This window comes from Thermobia domestica, chromosome 3, assembly GCF_964235325.1.
Source record: "Thermobia domestica chromosome 3, izTheDome1.hap1.1, whole genome shotgun sequence".
Lineage (NCBI taxonomy): Eukaryota > Metazoa > Arthropoda > Insecta > Zygentoma > Lepismatidae > Thermobia > Thermobia domestica.
Genome location: NC_137456.1, coordinates 122,094,867 through 122,117,810, shown reverse-complemented (window position 1 = coordinate 122,117,810; position 22,944 = coordinate 122,094,867). Strand labels below are relative to the sequence as shown.

The window sequence follows — 22,944 nt, the reverse complement described above, 5'->3', positions numbered from 1 at the left end:
AGAGTAGAGTAGTCGCTAACGTTTACGCCTTTGGTGCGAGCAGTTCCAGGTTCTATCCCTGTTGAGAATATCAGTCGAAGAACTTTTTCACCCCAACCATCCTGAACAGTGTTTCTCATGGGTTTTCCAGATACTAGGCAAATGCTGGGACGGTACCTAACATACAAGTCCCAGGCCGCTTCTTTTCTCCATTCGTGGCGTGGGAGACCCGGGTTGGATTCCCGGCAGGAGCTCATGTGTTTCGGATTTCACGTTAATCAGTAGGTCCCGTCTCATATAGCCTTGCTGCTGAAAGGAACGTTAAACTCAAAATCAACTCCACTCAACTCTTCTCCATTCGTTTTTCTATTCCCCTTTCCCGAATAATATGCTTGCCGAGGAACGCCATTCTTCATACAGAACGGGCTTAAGGACATAGATGCCAATAATACCCAGAAATATGTATAAAGAAATAAATCGATTTTGTATTATACACCTATATTACACACTAGAAGAAATAAATAGATGCAAAGACTGTTCGATTTTTTCCCTTGCTATTGTTTGGCCATAAATCCTTCATTGCGTTCGTAGAATCAACATATGGTATACCGAAATATTAACATGCTGTAGAACATGTAGTCATTGTATTAGATAAGAGTAACAAGGTAATTAAACTACTTACAATCGACAATAATTTTATATGTATTAACACAAATGCCCTACTTTACAAGCAAGAACAGATAGGTCCCTGGACGGTCTATGGTCCGCCTAAACTCAAAAATTTCAAATGAGAATACTAGACAGTAATACTTACATAAAGGCCTGATACGTACTGCAAGAATTTAACAGCATTAGCGATTCTTTGGGTCCTAGTTGAAACCGATACCGTATTTTGTTGTATCCTCTTTTTTCTGAAAGCTATCAGTAATTGAAGTTTACTCGAATATAAACATAACTATATGTTCTTCGTCTATTAAATGAGAATATTTAAGAAAAATGAGGACATACTCCCAGGTTACACTGTTTATTTACATTTATTGCCAGAATATACGTGTTATCGATTTCGTTCGGAGACAATATTTTCTGGACAAATATCTCTTTACAGTTTTGTGGTAGCTTAGTTACCGGGGCCTATTGTGAATTTAAGTGGGAGAGACAACCACTGGCCTCTTCCCACATCCTAACCAGGGATTGTGAATGTCGTGATATATTTGTGCGTTGAAGGGAGCTTGACCATTGGAGCATCGTGTAAGCTTCGATTCTGGCAACAACTACGACTGTTTCGAACTGGGGACTCGACAAGGTTGATTTCTAGATGTCTGGTTAAGGGACTTCTCGGTTAAATGTGGTCGGTCACTAGGAGGCAGTGTTCAACTGCAGGACTTCCCGAGTAGGTCTTCACCACCACGCTGCCACAGCCGTTTGTTATGGAATATAAAGGAACTAATAAAAGGGGTATCCAGCCACTGGGACCTTTCTCTTTACTAGCTTCGGTATGAACAAGAAAAAAATCCCTTTGTCGTACTAAGCAGCGACTTATACGAGAGGAGTTAGATGTTTCCGGCCTAACATGAACTCATATTTCAAAATACCTATAGTATGTTATGTAACTATATTTTAGTGGATGTTTTGGAAAAAATCGTAACTGTATTTCAAATAACTACTTCTCCTTTGTTGAGATTTAAGTGACCATGCCAGAGCACATTGTGACTTTTAGCAAATATTAGAAGAGAGTAGTTATCAAATACCTTCAGTCATCAAGTACGGAAGCGAAGGAAATTTTTGATGAATTGACACGGATAATGACAAATGACTGTCCATCATATGGCACGATGTGAAATTGTGGATAGCCGAGTTCAGGAGGAGCAGAAGAAGTACCGAAGATGAGGAGAGGTGTGGAAGACCCAAAACAGTGGTGACTGTGGAAACTGTCGATCATGTGCACGACATTATCCTTGCAGACAGGCGAACTGGTCTGTCACATATTGCAAAGACCCTAGGGATCAGTGTAAAGCGTGTTATTACATCGTGCATGAAGAACTTGGTATGAAAAAATTGTTGGCAAAGTGGGTGCCCAAACTCCTCATAGCTGATCAGAAGCGGAGAAGACGGGACTGTGCACAGTGTGTGTTGCTTCGTTTTTCAGTGAGTGCTTCCAACTTTATTAAACAAATTGCTACTGTTGATGAAACGCAATTATATGTGTATGATCCCGAGACCAACACTCAGTCTATGCAGTAAAGTGCCATAGTAGATCACCAAGGCCGAAAAAATGTTGCAGAGAAAAATCTACCGGGAAAGTAATAGGTGTCACTTTGGAATTGTGAGGGGGTAATACTGAGCGAATACCTGGTAAAAGGCACTACATTGAATGCTGAAAGATATATGAACCTGCTGGAAAAATTACATACCGCATTGAAGGAAAAGAGGCGAGGAAAACTGTCCGAACGCATCACCTTCTTGCAAGACAATGCTTCTTACCACAAAGCAACCATCGCAATGCACAAACTGTGTGAACTGAAGTTTGCTATCATTGACCATCCCCCTATTTCCCAAATATCTCCCAGTCAGACTATTATATTTTCCCAAACTTAAGATCCATCTGAAAGAAACTGAATTTAGACACACTAATGACGTCATAGCAGCTGCAAAGACATGGTTTGCAGCACAAGACAAAATATTTTATCATGGTATAGAATTGCTGCATGATCGTTGTTAATTATGTCAACCTACAAGGCAACTACGTTAAATAAAATGTTATCACCGTGTACCTGGCCACAGTTAGATATGTTTTCACTCTGAGGCCAGAAACATATCTAACCCCGCTCGCATACTGCCTTCGTGCCCCTCAGAAGGGCTAAAGTTGGCCTCTGTTACAAGGTTCTTAACTTTCTCTCAACGCGGAGCTATTATGTTATACGTTAAAAGTAGTTTAAACAAATATATTCAAAAATTGGAAATTTCCTGTATTAAAAAGAGAGAGAGAAATAAATAATAATATAATAAGTACATATAATATATGTATTTAGTTGTAGTTATATGTATGTAAGTATGAAAAATGAGGTTACAGTAATAAATAATGAATTAAATGTTGTAAATGGGGAAAAGATTAAAATTTATTTAAATGAAGAAAGAAAAAGTGAAATGTTATAAATATGTAGCTACTAGATATGTTGTTGTTGTTTTCATTATCTTACACTCATTGTTTAGAATAATCGCCCTTGTATGTACATGACCATTCTTATGATAAATCTGGTTTTGTTTGTCTTATGCTATATCCTCTGTTGTGTGTTGTGATTGTGACACAATACAATACATCTTTTGTAATTTTCTTGCGTGTTTCAGCTATTGTATATACACCTTGTGTTCTGGATCTATCTAGTATTGTGATTTCTTTTAAGTCTGTATATTTGCTATTATATATATAGTGCTACAGAAATAAACCGCCAAACCTCATGATTTGAATTTTATTTGCTAGTATAACTTATTAGAAATGACAGGAATTTGAAACAAAATTCTATATTTCACTAAGTAGGTTGTCAGTGTCCGAGGAAGGTGATCTGAGCTAACCAATCTTCACAGTATGTTATTAAATTAGTATCTCTAATAATTGAATATTGCATATGCACAAATTTAGAAACGGGTACTTTGTATGAGTCTCATTATTGAATACCGATTTCTTTTATCACCAACGTCTTAATACGTAAAAAATTCGATGAAAATTAAGAGCGAAACAAATATAAATTGAAGGAAGATTGCTTAACTGAATCATTTGGAGGAAGACCTCACAAGGCAAGTTCTGTTTCAAATTAAAGAAAAAACTGCTTTCCATAAAACAAGGCATGTGTATTCTTGGAAGCTTCAGAATTTCTAATTGCATTTGAATTGAATTGACAAAGAATGATGCGAATTAATAGGTATAGTAGGTCCATTATATGTAAGGTGCTTCGAAGCAAGGTTGGAAGAATTCTCAAGGAAATTGGCAAACAATTGAAGATAATTCTACTTTTATGTGTTGAAATAAAACAACAGTATATGTTATTCAATGGTAGAAGTCAAGTTGTGAAATATGATTGATTTGAAACTGTAGTAACTAAGTGAACATTTTTCTTTTTATTATTCATAGTTCTGAATTTAGTAAATTATGGTAAATTAATTCAGAATGCTGTATTCAAAATTGCCATTCTAAATTAGTACATTACACTCATTGAGTTTTTCTAAACAGACAAAAACTTCCTAATGTGATATTAGATATACAACACAGTAAAATACTGTAATAACGTTACATAAATCGCTAAGCGACTTACCTCATACTAAGGGTAGCATATGATCTAAACACCGGCTGCGGTAGCTGACGTAAACGCGTTAGCGAGAGTGTATGGTCACTAACACAAGTGAAAGTTTTCAACTCATACCTCTATTTATGCAATATGCTACCCCACATATTATCTTACACATCAGAAGTGAATATTCATACTTTTTTGCACGTTAGGCTGTTCAGTTTGGGATTGACCAAATGATTCAAAGTTAACATAAAAGTACGTCTTTGACAGTGACAACTTAATTTATCTTTCAAATATTGTAAATATGTCACATTTTATGAGTTCGTCCAATAGCAACTGAACATTTAACGTATTGTATTCATTGGTGTTAAAAACAGACAAACTTACTATAGTTACATCCGAAAAATTAACATTTACTGTAGTTTCAGGTTCGTTTGAATTTACATTTTCACTACTTTGTTTTACTGAATCAAATTCCTTTTCATCTATATGTTTTTTTTTTTTAAGCCAATTCTAACCATATATTTCGAATGTTTTTTAGTAGGTCGCCAAACTTTCATACGATCAGTGGAATGGACACCACAAGATTCACCAGTCAATGGACCAATCAACTCAAGTACTTTCTCACAAATTTTACTTTTACAAAAAATGAACTTGTATATAATATGAATAATTTACTGATCTTTCTATCAACAGCAAAACTAAGATGAAACTGCAATAAAAACACCAAATTATTTTCTGGGATTTTATACTTTCCTTCTGGATTATACATTATCAATTTTAAATTATTGTTCTTTAACTATGGAACTGTTAAAAGAAATAAATTTTAATTTTTAATATTACCAAAATAATCGCAGGTGTCTGGCATTGCGGCTAAACGAAATTTTGTTTTCAGCCTACACTTACTTTAGGCTTTTTCACCACAATAACTATTTTAAATAATTTCATTTGCTAAAATAATATGGATGTAAATTTACAAGCAATTAGGTAGTTTCTACTAATTGTATTTGCTTTACAAAACAATAGAGTGGAACATGCACTTGATTTCTTAACATCACAGACATTGACATTGCACAACAATGAAGGGTAAGGGGGGAAAAACAAGGAAAGTCCATGTGCGTGCTTTTTCGGGTGCTTTCTCCTATCTGTTGGTGATTCTTGGTACTATTTGACTGTATATGCCATGCATGCGTAGATGTAGAAATATCCATGTAAAAAGGGGCAAAAAATTGGACTAACCCTATTCTTTTTACGCTGTTTTCAATATTAAAACGCCGTTTTCTCGAAAATGCAATTTTGTGACATTCCTTCTTTTTTTCCCTTACCCTTCATAATTCATTTGCTTATTGAATTTTAATTCACAGGGTTATTTTACATTTATTTCAATGCCACTAAAGTTTACACCGCTTTTCCTTTTTTGTGATTTTTGGAAGTTTGAGTACTGTACTGACTTTTGTATTTCATTCGGATTTTCGATTGATCTGTATGATTCACCTTTTTAGTTGTAACAACATCAGCTGATAGCTTAACGCTGAAAGGTATTTGTGACTTGGATTTAATTTTATGACTATTTTTGACTTTGATTTTTATAAGTATGTGTGGTTTGCTCACCGAATGAGTGAAACTTTTCCGAAAGAATTTACATTTTTTTTTTCTTTTATTTACATTAATAATGTGGTTAACACTTGATGCAATCACTGACTTGTTACTCAACGGACTATTATGGTCACTAGATTTAGAATTACTATAATCATTCTCGCAAGAATCAACAGAGCGTTGTTGATTTACATGCATAGGAACAGTTTTAAGTTTACAGTTAATTATCATTACATTACGCAGATCGTCTCATCTACTTTTTGACAAAGCTTTTTGAATACTTTTTTTGGAAATTTATGAAAAGCATACAACATGTGGTACATTTTCTTTATATTTTTCCGTACTTTTCGTTTTTTTTTTTTTCTGAGAGTTTACAAATGATTGTATTTTTTGACAATTTTACTACAAACGTGTTTTAGCGTATCGAAATTGTCTTGACACATTCCCACTCTTTCTCTCCATGTTACACTGTTGCTGTTACTATTATGAGGCCTACTTGCTTCAAAATTATTATTGCTATTCTCTGACTTTATAATTAGCGTGCAGATGAATACACAGAAAGTTATTTGCTCAATATGCTGTACTTGTACTTGCTCAATTACTAACTTACAGCTAATAAAACAGTTTTCCCTGTGACCTAGTTTAACAACCATTACACTCACAAAATATAAACATGTATTGCAAATGGGAATGCGTTCTAACTTATTGATCAGTAAAGTGCGTGGGACACATTCAAGGTCCAGCGGAAATAACATGCTACTAATGTGTGTCGATGACTTATTTTTGCCTTTAATTCTATTACAAAATACAGAAATATCAGTGCAGTTCTTCACTAACCGGCACATACAAACCTGAAAACGTCAATCAACCCTTTACACAACATACAATTTACTTAAGCAGCTGTTACTTATTGGTTCTCCTCATTTTCACTACTAGGCGTGTCTGTCAATAATTAGGCGACTAAGACTTTCATTAACAGCTGGGACACATATGCTACCTTTTTCTTCATCAGCACAAGTTCTAATTAATACTGTATCACGTAATCCACTTTTTCTTTCATTTGCAAATTGAGCTTTTCTTGAAACTGAGTTGAGAATTCTTTACAACTATCTGAGCATGCACGACTAATTTTATTTATTTCACTACAAATTTTGTTTTCAAATTTTGAACGAAAGTCACTTACATTACTCTCAATTTTTTTAAACTTAACTCTATTGTTTAAGTCTTTCAATATCGGTAAAAGCATTCTCTATATTTTCCTGTAATTTAACTGAAGACTTTAGTAGCTTTTCTAATTTATTCGTAATTTCATTCAAAAACCTTTCTAATTTTTCAGTGTTCTTTGCTATGACAGTTTTTGTTTTATTAATAGCCTTGAGCAACAATTGTAGAGTTACCTTTTCGTTTCCAGATATATTTATACTCTAAAATATACAACAATACAATAAATTTCTGCAATATGTAATATTTCTTGTTTTCTGCACATTCCAACATATCATTTTACACTTATCATTTTAAGTGTTGTAATGCACGTCGACCAGCTTTCAGTTGCTTTGTCCGCAAGGAGCTACTTAATAATAATACAATATTATTATTAATCAGTCCATGGTCGAATAGGCTTGATTGTATTACTGCATTGTATTCACTCCCGTCCAGTATGTTATAATTATTTATCACTTCCCAGGAATACCAGCAAAGCTCCGCCCTACACATCTTTTAAGTAGTTGGTTTTGTACTGAACTAATGAGAAAGCGAGGAGAGGCCAAACAATGTAAGCGAGTCCTCACTAAGTAGCGATTTTCTAGGGAATAAACCCAACGCCGTAATGCCAAGATTCGGGTACTTTACAACTGTGTGATGGTCAGTGGTTTATGAGATAAGAATAAGTAATGTAATTATCCATTCATAACTATGGCTACAACGCTTAATACTACCATGCATGTAATATACTGTATATGACAGTTAACTGTGAACGATTAAAATCAAAAAGTTATGTGAATCTTTTCCTTATTTATTGAAGATTTAAAAAAACATACTTAAAAAATTGATATGATTCACAAGCAGTTCAAACTTACTTAATCTTTTTGACTCCATGACAAGCTTCTATTACGTCCTTTCTGTGGACATCGCGTAATTTATCACGGAAAACGATACGAATAAAGTTCAAGTTGATCAACTTTATACTTCCAAGTATTTATCACTTGGTGGTAAAGTTATTTGATATACACATCAACAAATAAGTGAAAGTTTCAGGAGGGTTGAAGGTAGTCGAAGAGGAGAAAATCTCCCTGGCCATCCTAGCTACAGACCTGGTTTCGATGTGAACATTGGTTAAAACACCTGGGCGATATGTATCTTTTTAATTAATGCTAATTATTTAACACCTATCCCAATAAAGCATTTAAATTTCTTATCGCTAAATCCAAAAATTCACCAAAATTACTTTCAAAAGAATATAAAATTACTGAACAGGATGAATTTTTATCGAGACGAGGCGGAAAAGAATTCTTTGAGAATCGAGACGATACTTCTTCAAACTTAACAAGACGTCTCTTCTCGTGAGCAACACTGAATTAACTCGTTTTCGCACCTCCCAAATCAGTAGCCTTAAGTGAAAAAAGACCACATATCAGAATAATATACAATAAGTCTAAATAACATTTCTTTAATATCGCCCATTTATTGGCTTCAGTGATGAGAACCATAAATCTAGTCCAAGCCACTAACCTTAGGATACGTTTTCATGTAAGACATTTGATAGCGATTGAATTATATTAATTTCAATACAATAGTAGAGTATTTACATACATCATTTTCACAATATCCTGTTTTAAATTTCGTTTTAAGATCAGTTTACTGACAGCTTTATCAACCAACTGCTAATCAAATCTGCAACTTTCTGATATTTTGCATTAATGTTTGTTTTTAATTACCTGAGACTTTTCTCTAATAAAACTAAAATTATACTATAATATTATAGAAAATGGTTCTATTTCCCCTTCTCAGCAACGGAATTAAAAAAAAAAAAAAAAAAAAAAAAAAAAAAAAAAAAAACTTCAAGGATTCGTGAGATACTTTATTCTTAGCAAAGAACTATTTGAATCCTCTTTTACTTTCCTATAGGACACATTTCAAACAAATCTTTCGTTAGCTCTTGATTTTGTGACAAAGGAACATTCTTACAAATTCATGTTTCTATCTATAATAGTTTGTCTTAGTTATTGATGAGTAAGTCACTTTAATCCTTTTTATATATAATAGTGTAGATAATATAGTAGTGTATATAGTAGTGTAGTAAATATAGTAGTGTATATATCTTTTTAAAAACTCATAAATAATTCGTGTTCAGTTTTGGTATTTTCGCCCTATTTGAATTATGTTGTTGGCACTCGATCATTTAACATTTTTCTTTTTGTTAGATCACTTTTTATTACACAATTCACGAGTCAATACGTTTCTACTACGGTTTTCTCAATGGCTTTCTCTAGAAGAAAGAACATATGGTGTCCAGACATTTTCAAGAAAAAATGTGACAACCTTGTCCCTCAGTACGTGCAGAAAACACTTTTGTGGTCACTTGTGCTCATGCTTGCGGAAGGGGCTGTTTCTTACGAAGGATATTAGTAAGGGTCGCTTATCGGTGGCCGCGACTGTAGTAATTTATACAAAGACTTCGTAGAAAAGCAGTTTAGTTCACTGAAATCCCACCTTTATGATCGTAAGAAATTTTGGTAAAAATCAGAGCAGTTACATTATTCAGCTGAACAAAATGGCATGCGTGAGCATAGAAACTTGTGTGTAGTTTTCGTGAAAGTAGAGATAAACCAATTAACTTGTAAATCTTCAAGTTGATGCTGTGTGAGAACCAAGGCACTTATATAGGTGAAGCTGATACTAAAATATACCCTCATTAAATCCTTCATTATGACACTAGCAAGATGACAACACCTACTATGGCTAATGATGTATAGCCTAAAACTATCATTAACTCTTAAATTTTAATTTCTGTTTGACTACAACATTGTACTGAAATATAAAACAATATATATGAAGGCAAATTGTCGTGTGTAGTTTTCGAGAAAATCGAAAAAAGCAAACTTTTGTGATTTTAAAAAATATTACTCATTGTAAATGAATAATACGGAATGTAGTTTTCAGTTTTTTATTTTGCTGGATTTATTTTATTTTATTTTATTTTTTTATGTACTGTATACAAGGTCTGAGGACGGGCCAGGGAGTGAAGACGAGCCTGTCTGTGAGGGTTGTTTTTTGATCTTGTGCAAGTGAAAATGCAGCGCTCGTTAGAAGTCGGCCATTAAACGAACACTTAATCGTCTTTCTGAGTTCAACAGTTCCCTCACTCGCATCACATTGTCAGCCGTGGTAGTCGTGGATGGCCGTCCGGCGCGGTCCTCGTCGTTGACCTCTTCCCGGCCTTCCAAAAAGGCCTTGTGCGATCGAAACACTTGCCGATCGGATAGGGCATGTTCTTTGTAAGCAGTCCTGATCATAGTAACAGTTTCCGTAGCGGTCTTGCCAAGTTTCACACAAAACGATAACAAATCTTCGTTCTAACGAGAGCTGCATTTTCACTTGCACAAGATCGAAAAACAACCTCACGGACAGGCTCGTCCTCACTCTCCGGATGCTCAGAGCACAGTGAGCGACGGAGCGCTGCTTAGCTCGCCACTACCAGTTTCAACCGGTTAGACCGCGCTCCGACGTACAGTCGCGTCACAATAATTTCACTGACATTACTTTCAGGACACACCTTGTATGTAGCAAAAGGCACTAATAGCTAGCAGTTTTGATTTTTTCTTTCCGTACGGTGGGTGACACATATTTTTACGTGCGTACTTAATTTTAAAATAAATCATAACGTAATAATTACCATGTGAAAATAATTTCTCACAAACCTGGATGTGCGTAAATTTATGCATTAATCTAAGTATGACATTATGAGTTAAGTATGTTGATGTCAGTTGCAAATATTCATTAATAAAACACAATTATTTTCATTCGACACCTTAAATGATAGTAAATAAGTGTGATATCAAAGACAATTTTACTAATAAAAGGTATTTCGAAAAAGTTTATTCAAACATACAAAATATGCAAAATACAGCTACATACTTATTTAAACTGTTTCCATTAGTTAAAAGTGAAATCATGAATAATGATATGAAATATTAACCAACTAAAAAATCCACTATGTTATTTACATTCAGAATTCGTAGTCTTGCAAAGTAAAATTGATGTGATTTATTAGAACCTGCTTTCTTTGACTAAGAAGACGTAATAAATTATGAAATAAAATATTGTCCAATCAGAAAATTTGTTAATTATATGTATGGTTCATAATTCATATAAAGAATAATTGATATACTTCGAAGTGTTATGGTGTGTTATTGTGTTACCATTGTAGTGTTTCAAGGAATCTGTCTATTACTGCCAAAGTATCTACTTGTTTAAGAGATTCGAATAACCAACATACAGAAAAGTTCATTAGTGTTTGTCATTTAGAATGTAACGTTGAATATATTGTACTACACGCAGAAGTTCTAAATACAAAACTCGGGGAAAGATTTTCGTTGTATTTAGAAAAAAGAATCAATATAAATATTCCGAAAAGAGTTTTTCAAGATGCAAGTGGGATGAACTCTGTAGGGTTACGCGATAGGGTTTACACAAATGAGAATGCTTTTGGCAGAAATCAAATGTAAGTCGACCTCCGTCGTTCATTTCTACTGTCAAATTAGTAGTTGTGGAACATTTCACTAGAAAAATTGAGAAACCGTTAAACGTGGATTAAAAATAATAATAATAATAATAATATGTAGAAGCATATGATCCCTTTTGAAAATATGCTCCTTATATAATAAAGTCAAGAAGTGCAAGCTGAATTTTTTATAAGGGAAAAAACGTTTTATATGCACACACCGAAAAGATTTTTTTTGTTAATTGATTTCATAAAGTTACATGTAATTAATTAATATGTTTTACATTAGGGCAATCATCAGTTTTTATACAGAAAAATGGTGATTGTATTTATGTTTCACGAATCAGTATAATCTAATAATAAAGTTCTACTCGTAAAATACTAAATTTTAAGTTTATTTTTTACAATATGTTTTTATTATTATTATCTATTTATGGAATACTTATGACAGTCTTCTAATACATAAAAAATTCTAGTGCAGATAGAGTGTATACGTTAATGAGACACGGATACAATATGTTTTCAAAATTACTTTATTCCCGTTAAGAAGTATTGGATTTTGATTTTGAAACATAACATGATGACGCCCAACCGAAAATAAGGCGTGTAGCCATGATATGGATATGTGTTCCAATACATCTTCTATGTACTGTATTGCTGTGGTATCAAAATATTATTCATTGATAAATATTTAAAAGGTATAATATGTATCCTTAATATTAATAATGTAAATGTAGAAAACCAGATCTGGGCAGAATAATACAAGTATGTTTTATAATTAACGCTATACCAAATTAAGAGTTCTTTTTATGTAGGTAATATATACAGGATATGTCTAATCTCTTTGGTTACATTTATACAGGGCTGTTATAAATCCATGTTATGAAACAAATGCTTGTAACTTTCCTTAAAAAAAAAAAAAAAAGATTGCAGTGAAATACGTTTTAAATTGTGCGATGATCTAATTTTTGGTTGGCAACACTATCACAATGAGGAGGTTGGCAACACTGGTGACAACAAAGGTCATGAAAGTGACGATGGTACAAGAGAAAGCACAGCGTGTGTGTTGATATGCAGAACTGAATTCAGGTGTGTTCGTGCAATGAAACTTTAGACGAGTGTGCAAAGAAGTACGTCCTGATGTCAGGAGTATAAAGAGTTGGCACAGCGCGTTTCTGGCTACCGGGAGTGTTTGTGATATGAGAAGAAGTGGTCGTCTGTCAGTGAGCCCAAACACGGTGCGAAGGGTTACTGACAGCTTGGTCCCCTAGGTCCTCGATTTGTAACCCTGTGACTTTAGGTTATGGCTTCACGTTAAAACACAGGTGTATGCAAAAAAAAAACCAATGACTTGCAGATCCTGAAAGCAAATATTAGTGAAGTGATCAGTGACATTTCTGACGACGCCACACGGAATAATATTTACGGACTCCGGTGGAGGTTGAAGGCAAGGGCACCCATGTTGTGGTTTCCAAGGGGGGTCAAGTATAAGTGACGTTTCAAATATAGTTTCAAATTTTGCTGTAACTAAAGTAAAAATTCTATTGGGTTTTCAATATTCCCAAGTACAATTTCCTCTTGGGGGGGGGGTAATCGCCCCACCTGGCCCCCCCTGATGGGCGCCCTTGGTTGAAGGAATGTATGGATGTCAACGGAATCCAGCTGAAGGTGTGGCGATGATGGCGGTGGTATATCTATGGATGATGATACAAAATGTAAGTCTCAATAAAGATCTTAACATTTATTTCATTGCAATACCATTATTTCAAGAAAGGTTATAAGCATTTGTTTTATAGGAAGGACTTTATAACAGCCCTGTATAGGTCCAAAACAAATATTTTGAGATTGAGAATCTCAAACAGGATACTCCTATTAAAGCGTCACGCCGTCTTGAACAAGTAATCTACTGCAGTAATTATTGTGTTTATCATGTCTATCTAATCTGCCTGTTTTTATATCACAACGAAACTATTAATTAAAATCCAAGCTAGATCTGCTTGTTAGGATTTTAGCCGCCTGCTTGATTATGAAACGGACAGCGGGATTATTTGCAAGTATGTTGGAAAATTTCATGCGGTGTTGTCCTACATGTATCGAGGTTCGTGGTCGGAACTTTAAGCAGTTGTTATGTGTTATTTCTACGTAGAATAGAGCATTGATTTGTTTTCCTAATGAAAGATGAAGTAAGCAGTTAGATATAACTTTATGAGAAAAGGAACCGGTTACGACATTTATAAACACAATACTTGTTGGAACTTCTTACTTGTTCAAGATGGCGTTGCGCTTGATATAGCGTTTCCGAACTTAGGTTCCCTATTTCAGAATATTTATATTTAACCCCTCTATCATCTGTGTAAATTTGAATCGGGGATAATATATAAGGTGTTAATGAACTATACCGAGAAACTTTAACAGGTAATTCGTCATCAAAGTAAGGAAATTGTTTCTACAGTGCACGTCAAAACTTACTATTACTAGTGGCTAAGTCAAAATAATGTTCCTGATTTCACTAACTATTCCATTTCAGTGGCACGGAAGCAGATAGAGATTACACATGCATTAAACAACTGATTTTTTTTTTTTTTTTTGACTTCATATAAGTGTCCAATGTGTTGTTCACGTGTTACACGACACAAATCAAGTCTAACATTAAGTTTATTTCAAACATTTTAAGAGACCAGGATGAACTTCTGCCACAGCTGTAGTGATGCGTATCACATAATTCAACCAATATCTGAGGATGTCATTATACAAAATCTAAATTCTTTTCTAAACCTCATACGAAGAAATCACAGGGCACAATCTGGAAATCGTGGTGGCCATTTAATCATTTCCTGATCTCCTGTCTTTTCACGGCCAATCCAGCATTTAGGAAGTCGCTTATTAAGGTAGTCACTTATTTGGCAATGGCAGGAAATCACATAAAATACATTTAATTTTGAAGAATCATGTTCATGCTGCAAAACGGCATGTAGTTTCTCAGTGCTACAAAGCCGCATATTGTGCCTTTTCATTTTGTCGGAAAAGCTGAATGTTGATGCTTCACTAAAGATTAACTTCCCTGATAATCCATCCGATTTCATGCATGGTTATAACTTTTCATAGAAAGACATCCGTAAGCCTACGTATGTTGGTTTCAGAGCTTGCGTCAACAGTAGACGTTAAGCCTTCGTGACCAGACAGTTCTGCAATATTCGCTAGAAACTATACTGTGAAATGCTGAGGTCTCGGCTGCTCCATACCTAGAATTTTAAGGACTCCTCGAGTAGGCTGCGCACAGCTTGGCCGCTTCTTCCCTCACAAGAATAGCTGATCGATTTTTCCTTACTAAATTTCTTTAAATCTCGCCTATTATTTTGCCAGACGGTGAGTTAATCTTGAACCTTGTACGGAACTGTCGTTGAACAATCACCTCAGATTTACTTGTATGAAAATCTGCAATATAGAACACTTTCTGCTGTCAATAATAGTCCTTTTGCTTATTTTGACTAAATTATCAGTTAGTGCGCGCCAGCATAATTACAACTCTGCAATAACAGGCAAAATGTGAATATATATATATATATATGTTACACAATTGCAAAAAGTTGTTTTTCATTTAGGACAACAAATGAACGTAATCGGGAACATCATTATGGCTTAAGTTGTGTAATTGGTTTATTATGTTCGTTTTATGTTTTAAACAGCTTGATTAATTCTGTTGGATTATTTTCAGAAATCAAGGAAGTCATGTTACCAAATTGAACAATACGGAATCTGGTGTTAATGAGCCAAATAATAAGGACCTTTCAGCTAACAAGATTTCTGTCAACAATGAGATGTCTGAGAGAGTAGTTATAGTAAACAAGGATATTAAGTCTGTTTCTGAAAATCATAGTATAAAGAATAAATTTCATTGTGAGAAATGTAACAAAGAATTTCGAAGCAGATGTGCTCTGCTTACGCATCAGATGAATCACAATGAAGATTTTCCATACGGAAAGAAAAATTTGCTTGTAAGTAGAAACGTGTGCACGAATAATTCAGTAATTTGGAATAAGGATAACCTAGTCTGTCAAATCTGTAATGAAGCTTTTTCTGCTCAAGACGACTTGGATGCGCACATGTCCATTCATAATAATGAAACACCGAATCAGTGTTCAGTGTGTAAGAAGTCGTTCCGTTTCCTTTCAGATTTGACTTCTCATTTACGTATTCACACAGATACAGAAAAGAATGAAGAGAAATCGACAAAGTGCCATATATGTGGAAAAGTTTTGGCTTCCGTTAATAGTTTGAAATCACATATGTGCATCCATGAGAAGGAAAAACGTTACAAGTGTTCAATATGCGATAAGAGATTCCGCCGTTTTCCAGAATTATCTATCCATTCACGCATTCACACCGGCGAAAAACCTTATCAGTGTTCAATATGCGAAAAGAGGTTCCGACAATATCCTGGTTTGTATGTTCACTTACAACGTGTTCACTCTGGTGAAAAACCCTACAAATGCACAGAATGTTCAAAAGCTTTTTCTCAACGTGTACTTCTTAAAAAGCATTTGAAAACTACGCACGAGAAAGTAGCATAACAATAGCAGTAGCTCTATTAGATTTTATGATTTGGCAAACCATATTCATTGTTTTTATTAGTGTAAGATTGGATTTGGTTTAATTACTGACCTACGTACTCCTAATATTTAATCAATGTAATTAAAAGTTTGTAGTAACATTCATTTTTTTAAGTATTTCGTGTATCATTACTCATAATTAATTTCTTTTAGCGTCAATGTTATCTATTGACTATTTTGCTCTAGCGTTTCTAAACTGCATGAAATTTCCTGTGTGCTTTGCCTCGTATTATTATGTGAGATACACATCAAATTTTTATTGTGTGAAAAGACATCTAAAAATAATATTCCATTTTGTTCCTCGGCTACGGCAGTACAAATAATAGAAACGATTAAATGTTTTTTTATTATTAATGTTTATGTTGTTTTCTAAGAGTAGTACATAGATTTATAAATAATATTTATATTATATATTAGTTTTATGTGTACGGCCATGGATTCATACGAGCATCTTACTATAAAAAGTTTCGTTTTTGATTAGTCCATGTGCTATTTTTTAAAATTGATTGACTATAGTTCCTTGGTTGCATTCGTAGAATCGATACATTTGTGTAGAAATATGATCATGTAAAGTCATGAATACGTACATATAGGTAAAAATTACATGTTTATTTAACTAAATTTTCAAGGATAACTTTAGTGTAATGACACAAACACGAGTACGATATATATTAAGAGAAATATCGTACCTTGCAAACAAGAACATAGCAGATCAGTGTCCTGCAGCAAATTAAAAAAAAAAAAAAATCAAATGGGAACACTAAGTAATATCTCTAAAAAGCCTGACATACACACGAAGGATATAACAGTCATTGATTCTTTTGGTTCCAATTTTGACTGAGAGTGGCATGAAAAATATAAATAATGGCAGGATAAAGAATTAAGAATTATATTGAATGATATAATGAGAAAATAATTTAAAAAATATTAAATAACGGGAGATAGGGACACTAAGTTTTTGTTATATTTAAAACTTAATGTCCGCTGTCCATAAAATGTGTAGTTTGTGAAATTTTATGTATTTTTTAAACTTTAATATCTGTGTTTCAGTGTTTTATCGTAACGTTTAAGCTTTGGTAATTTATTATAATGCTTGCAATATTATAATGTTATGCAAGGAACAAACATACCAATATGGCTGACTTGTTTGAAAATTCATGTCCTGGGTAAATATTTATATCCATGGCAAATATATATATATATGCAATAATTGAACAATTGTTTATTAAAGTAGAAATAGATTTGCTGATTTCTGAAAATAACATCGTCATACTGAAATTAGTTATTGATGGGTTTATTTTTAAATAAAAACAAAAGCAGATAATTAGTTTGAGAAAGTCTAACGTACAAGATTCAAACACTTAATCTGATAGAATTAATAATTTCTTGACATCGACATAATGAAGTGCTAAGTAAGGAATCATCCCCAAAACAACCTGTCTCTTACGTTATACTGATTCTTACTCTATTACTACAGAATGACATAATTTTGCATTCGGACACCACTTCACGCAATGCTATATAAATAATGTAATTACGTGAATGGTGTTATCTTAGTGAAAGCGTATTGGCGAAGTATATCTTAGTTTAGTAAGTTTAGAATATGAGGTATTTACATTAGAAATTAATTCTACGAAACTGATTAAAGATGATTACGAATGATAAATAAAATTGTCACAAAGAAAGTTAAAATAAATGTTAATAAACTAAAACAATGATATTGTGCAACGTCATGCCTGTATGTTCTTATCTATGTCCATGTTAGCGTGCCATCATTTAAATTTTAATATAGCGAAATAAGAAGTCTGTATACCGCTCATTCTAGCTTTGGAACTTCTTGTATAAATTAAAAGACAAATTCTGACCAAAGCATATATTAACTAATTAATAATAGCGTTACAGTTTTGGCAAAGTTAATTTGCCGAAACTGTAACGCTATTATTTATTAGTTAATATATGCTTTGGTCAGAATGTGTCTTTTAATTTATATAGGAAGTCTGTCAGTTGTATGAGGAGGAGGGCATAGCGCCTGTATTCCGTATCTGGAAAAAGCTTCAGATTGAAGTTTTCCGTTTTGCGCAGTTTACAACGTGGAGGCCCAAGATGTAAACCAGAAAATAAATAAATAAATAAGAAGTTTGCCTACTCATGTATGTATGATTATCAAGGTCCGTCGACCACACTGTTCGGCGCTTTTACAGGTCCCTTCATAACTCACTGTTTCTGCGCAGCTACTTTCTCCAGCTGTAGTGTGAAATCACCGCGGTGAAGCAGGGACAAATATCGTGTGCTAAGCCAATATTTCGCCGTAGCGATTTGCAAAGGAAAACAAATTTTTAAATGCAATAAAAATAAAGACTACATATAGATACAATATGTACTCACTATAGCATTGAGCAGCACTTGAAGAATAGCTTTGCATCCACTATCTTAAGAACATTCCTTCTTCGGAGTTTCTGTGTTTTTCTATTCAAAAACCGAATTCTGAAGTATGTCTTAGCCTTGTTGAATAGTTACAGCATCGAAGTGTCTTTCTTAGGACATCAAACGGTCGGCCAATCACATTCTTTTCTTTCTTCGTTTCACAGTTTTTTGTGAAATGTTCGAAATATAACTTCATGCTATTTTATTGCTTCCATCCACCTGGAAGAAGGTGAAACGAGACCACCACGTAGCCTCATATTGCCACCATTGAACGTAGAAAGAATTGCAACTATCTTGAATCCTGAGACTTCAACTTTCGATATGATTTCGAAGAGTAACTTTTTACTTTTCATAGTCTTATCGAAATCATAATACACTGGCTGTTTCCACACATCTATCAAGCCTCGAATCATTGCCACCTGGACATTTCTGTGTGGTCCTAAAAATAAATAAACCTCTTGGTCATAGTATACGCGCCTATTAACATTCATTTCATCAAATATAAGCACTGAAAATTTCTCCACACTCTTTAAGTAGCGCCCTTGCTAAGTCAACATTTTCAAAACTGGGATAAGAATACCAGGAAAAAACGGTGATTTTTGCATACAACGTCGAAATGTTGACATTGGGTACGGGGATTCGAACTTGTAACCGCAGATGATTGTATAATTTATCACTGAGGCGTGTTGTGTTAATGAACGAATGATATCTTAATCAATCCCTCTTAGTTTTTTCTTGCCATTTATTAGCATATTTACTTGGCCCAGTGTAAAACTTTTTCGTAGTATATATCATCACCCGGTTATTAATCACTCTATTGAAACGATCACAATATTATATTTTAGAACTGGCCTTTGAAATTAATTCTTAATTATATTTGCTTTCCAATTATTTTAACTTCGTTTGTAAACATTATTTTGGCTTTGTACATACTGTTAGATTTCAGTTTTTCGTTCTCTTTACGCAAAAACGAGAGCTCTTCTTTTGGTTTATACCCCTCACTCTCCACAGAACAAACGGAAAATAACATAAACAAAGACTTATTTTTTGTTTCAGTCACAATAGTTATTTCATCTGGCTGCACTCCAATGTCTGAGTTGTTTTTTCTTTAATTATTCACATCAACACGGTTCCATATGGTAATAGTAAGTTCAGTGAAGGCATATCTCGTTTAAGCTTTTTCTTGAGTGGAATATTTAGAAGCTTACATTTTAAATTATGTTCATAAGCTTCGGGAATAAAATGATCGGGATAGACGCTGGCATTTTCAACTTTAAAGATGTCTTTCCGACAGCATTTCTTTTGCCAAACTTTCCACAAAGGATCCGAGGGAAATACATGATAAATAACTTTGGAACCCGTAGTATTTCTACTATAATTGCGACAAGTACTTAGTGTACAATTTGACATGCTTATAGGCTAACACAAGCACTACAGTAATTAATGGTTTGTTAATATAGGAAAGCAAGAATCACTCATTTTCCTTCAAAAATCAAAGAAACAAGCAAGGGTGAATGACAAGGACCTTGGGCGAAAGCTGTTTCTGCTCTCGCCCTGACGTCTCAATTTTACTGGATCTTCGGTTTTCAAGGAAGGGTAGTTATGACGCGACCTTAAAAGAGGAAAGGAACAGTAGAGTCGACGGACCTTGTATGATTATTGTTATGATAAGTCTGGATTGTTTGTCTAGTCCTATGTCATCTATGTGTTACGATTTGTGACATATTCGAAATATCTTTTGTAATTTTCCTCAGTATTTCAACTATTGTATGTAATATACTTTTTACACAAATTAAATATAATTTCTTTTACATATATTAGTCATTATTGTATGCTAATATCTATCTATCTATATATATATATATATATATACTTACTGTTTCCAATAATTAATGATTATAAGATCCTACTGTAACCTCGAACTACAGAATACTGCAAGAATAAACCTCCAAAGAATACAATTTGAATTTAATTTGGTAGCATAATTAATTACAAATAACAAGTATTTGAAATTAATTGCTATATTTTTCTAAATATCTATATGTCGACGTCCGAAGAGAGTATATGTTAGTCTTGATTCCAAGCCAGCCAATTACCGTAGCAGTCCTTTTTGTTAGACGAGTAGCAATAACAATATACTATTATCTACATACAAATTGAGAATGAGTTATATTGTTGAATTCCGATTTCTTTCTTAATCGAAGTCAATCTATATAAATAAAAATAAATGTAATGATGTATGGTAACCCATTCTTCCTAGACTACTGTACGGATTTTAATGATTTTTTCCACGAGTTGAACTTAGGTTTCTATAATAGTTGTTTTTCCTAGAGAAAAAAAAAACCTCCTAGAATCAGTATTTTAATGATTGTTACGGTAGTCTGTCGGTTAACGAGAGTACTTTCCCCGATGTCATTTGCCGAAGTTGTCGGAGACCATCGTTAGTTGGAGAGTTTTGTATATCTATCCCATTTCCCTGAATAACCGCCTTCATATTCATATTTATGTGCGGAAAGGGATCGGTTTGACCCTAGCACTCGATGTTAATCTTCACAGGTCCTTCCAGTTTTCATGTGCCCGCACCCACTAAATAATAGTACCAGTTTATATTACTTGGGATTGGTAAGACGCAGAAGTGAAGATACCCGTAAAATTCAGTTACACATGTCGCAACCTCCAAATGTAGTCATTCAAGAGGTTGGGTAGATGATGTACTCCTACGAAGGAGGAACGATTGTGCACCATAACAATTACACAATACTTACGAGAAGCACATGACACTAATCACTTTGTATAACATATTTATTTTATCAATCAGACATATATAAAACAATTTTTTTTACATTGTTCGTATTATTAATTTTAAATTTTTGCTTTTGTCCCACTAAGTATGCGACGCGAGCAAATGACGGAACGCGAACATTTTATGTATAATTTTAATGTTGTCTGGCTAATAAAAATATCACAACTCACAACTATCGTTTCCTGTTAACGTTCGAAACCTTATGAATGTTCAGTATACTGCAAAAGATTCTGCCGCCTTGATGCTTTATCTAATCAGAAAGGTATTCACAGTGGCGAAAAACTCTGAAGTACAGAAAATATGCAGTAGCTTTTCCTGAAATTAGAAATTTTAAGAAGAATATAAAAAATACACATCAACGCATTCAAGTAACGATTGTGTGAATACTGCATGGTATGCTTTGGAAAAAAAAGTGTTAGTTATGTATATAGTGTAAGGAAGGATTTGACGTAATAAGTATTATCATAAATGTTATTTGTATTTAATGACAATAAATACAAGTTTACTGTGACATACATATTCTTTTTTAAGAATTTCACAAGAATCATTTATCATTTCGTAGAATTGAACTCTAGCATCGGTGTAATCTGTTATGTAATTTACTGAGGTGGTTCTAAACAGTTCACGTATTATTTATTTATTTTTTAAGGCTTTCTCTTTGACTATTACGTGTGAGACACGTGGAATATTTATTGTCTAGAAATATATCCGAAAATGACATTCACTTTTGTTCTCAGGCTACGATACTACATCTTATAGAGAATAATGATTTTTCTTACTAAATAACAATTTATAGCTTTATAAATAATATTCATATTACTTTTATGCGTATTTTTGTGAATAAGCGTGTCAACATTCTTACGAGCATCATACTAGAAACAGTTTTGTATTGATATCAGTGTAATACGTTTTAATTGATTGATATTACTTACAGTTCGTAGAATCATTGCAAGAATTATTAACAAAGTGTTCGTAGAATTACTAACAACATGTAGAAGCTTGTAGGTCCGATATATCGTACATAAAAATGAGGTAGGTGTAAAAATTATTTTTGTTAAGATCCGAATTTCATTTACAGTTTTTCTGCCACCTACAATGAAACTACAAAAGAATTAAGGACCATTAATGTAAACTACTATTATTTAATCGTCCTTCATGATTAATTAGGCTGTTAAGTCTTTGAAGGTCAAAATTGAGAATACATTCATTGTAATTTGAAAATATTATTATGAAACCACGTATGCACCATTTTGTTGAATGACTTCCTGCCATTGTTTCGGCAGTATCATAATCTCGTTGCTATAAAACTGTGGTTTTTGGTTTTAACATTGTGACACGTAATTGTGAAAGAGCTCTTTCAAAACTAACTTAACACTATTCAGAAAGCTACACAGAGACTAAAGCAAACGCTAGTCTGCCAGTGCCAGGCTCTACCTATACGGTGAATGCATTAAAAACTCCCAGCCAAGTTCTCTCAATTTCTGTCTGGTTGTTAAAGTCTATGCGATCTGCCATTGTCAGCATTATGTT

The 22,944-nt window shown here is 33.7% G+C and overlaps 1 protein-coding gene across 3 annotated transcripts in view; it reads left to right on the top strand.

Annotated features, from left to right (window-relative positions):
- Window positions 1-22,944, top strand: part of LOC145680688 (uncharacterized) — a 216,430-nt gene that overhangs the window by 130,773 nt on the left and 62,713 nt on the right. The window contains exon 4 of one of the 3 annotated variants that reach the window (XM_081751585.1): window positions 15,293-20,483. The exons of the other annotated variants lie outside the window; for them this stretch is intronic. Coding sequence (XP_081607711.1) covers window positions 15,293-16,148 — 856 coding nt within the window. The 3' untranslated portion in view covers window positions 16,149-20,483. Of the gene's footprint in view, window positions 1-15,292; window positions 20,484-22,944 lie in introns of those variants that run through there. 3 annotated transcript variants of the gene reach the window in all.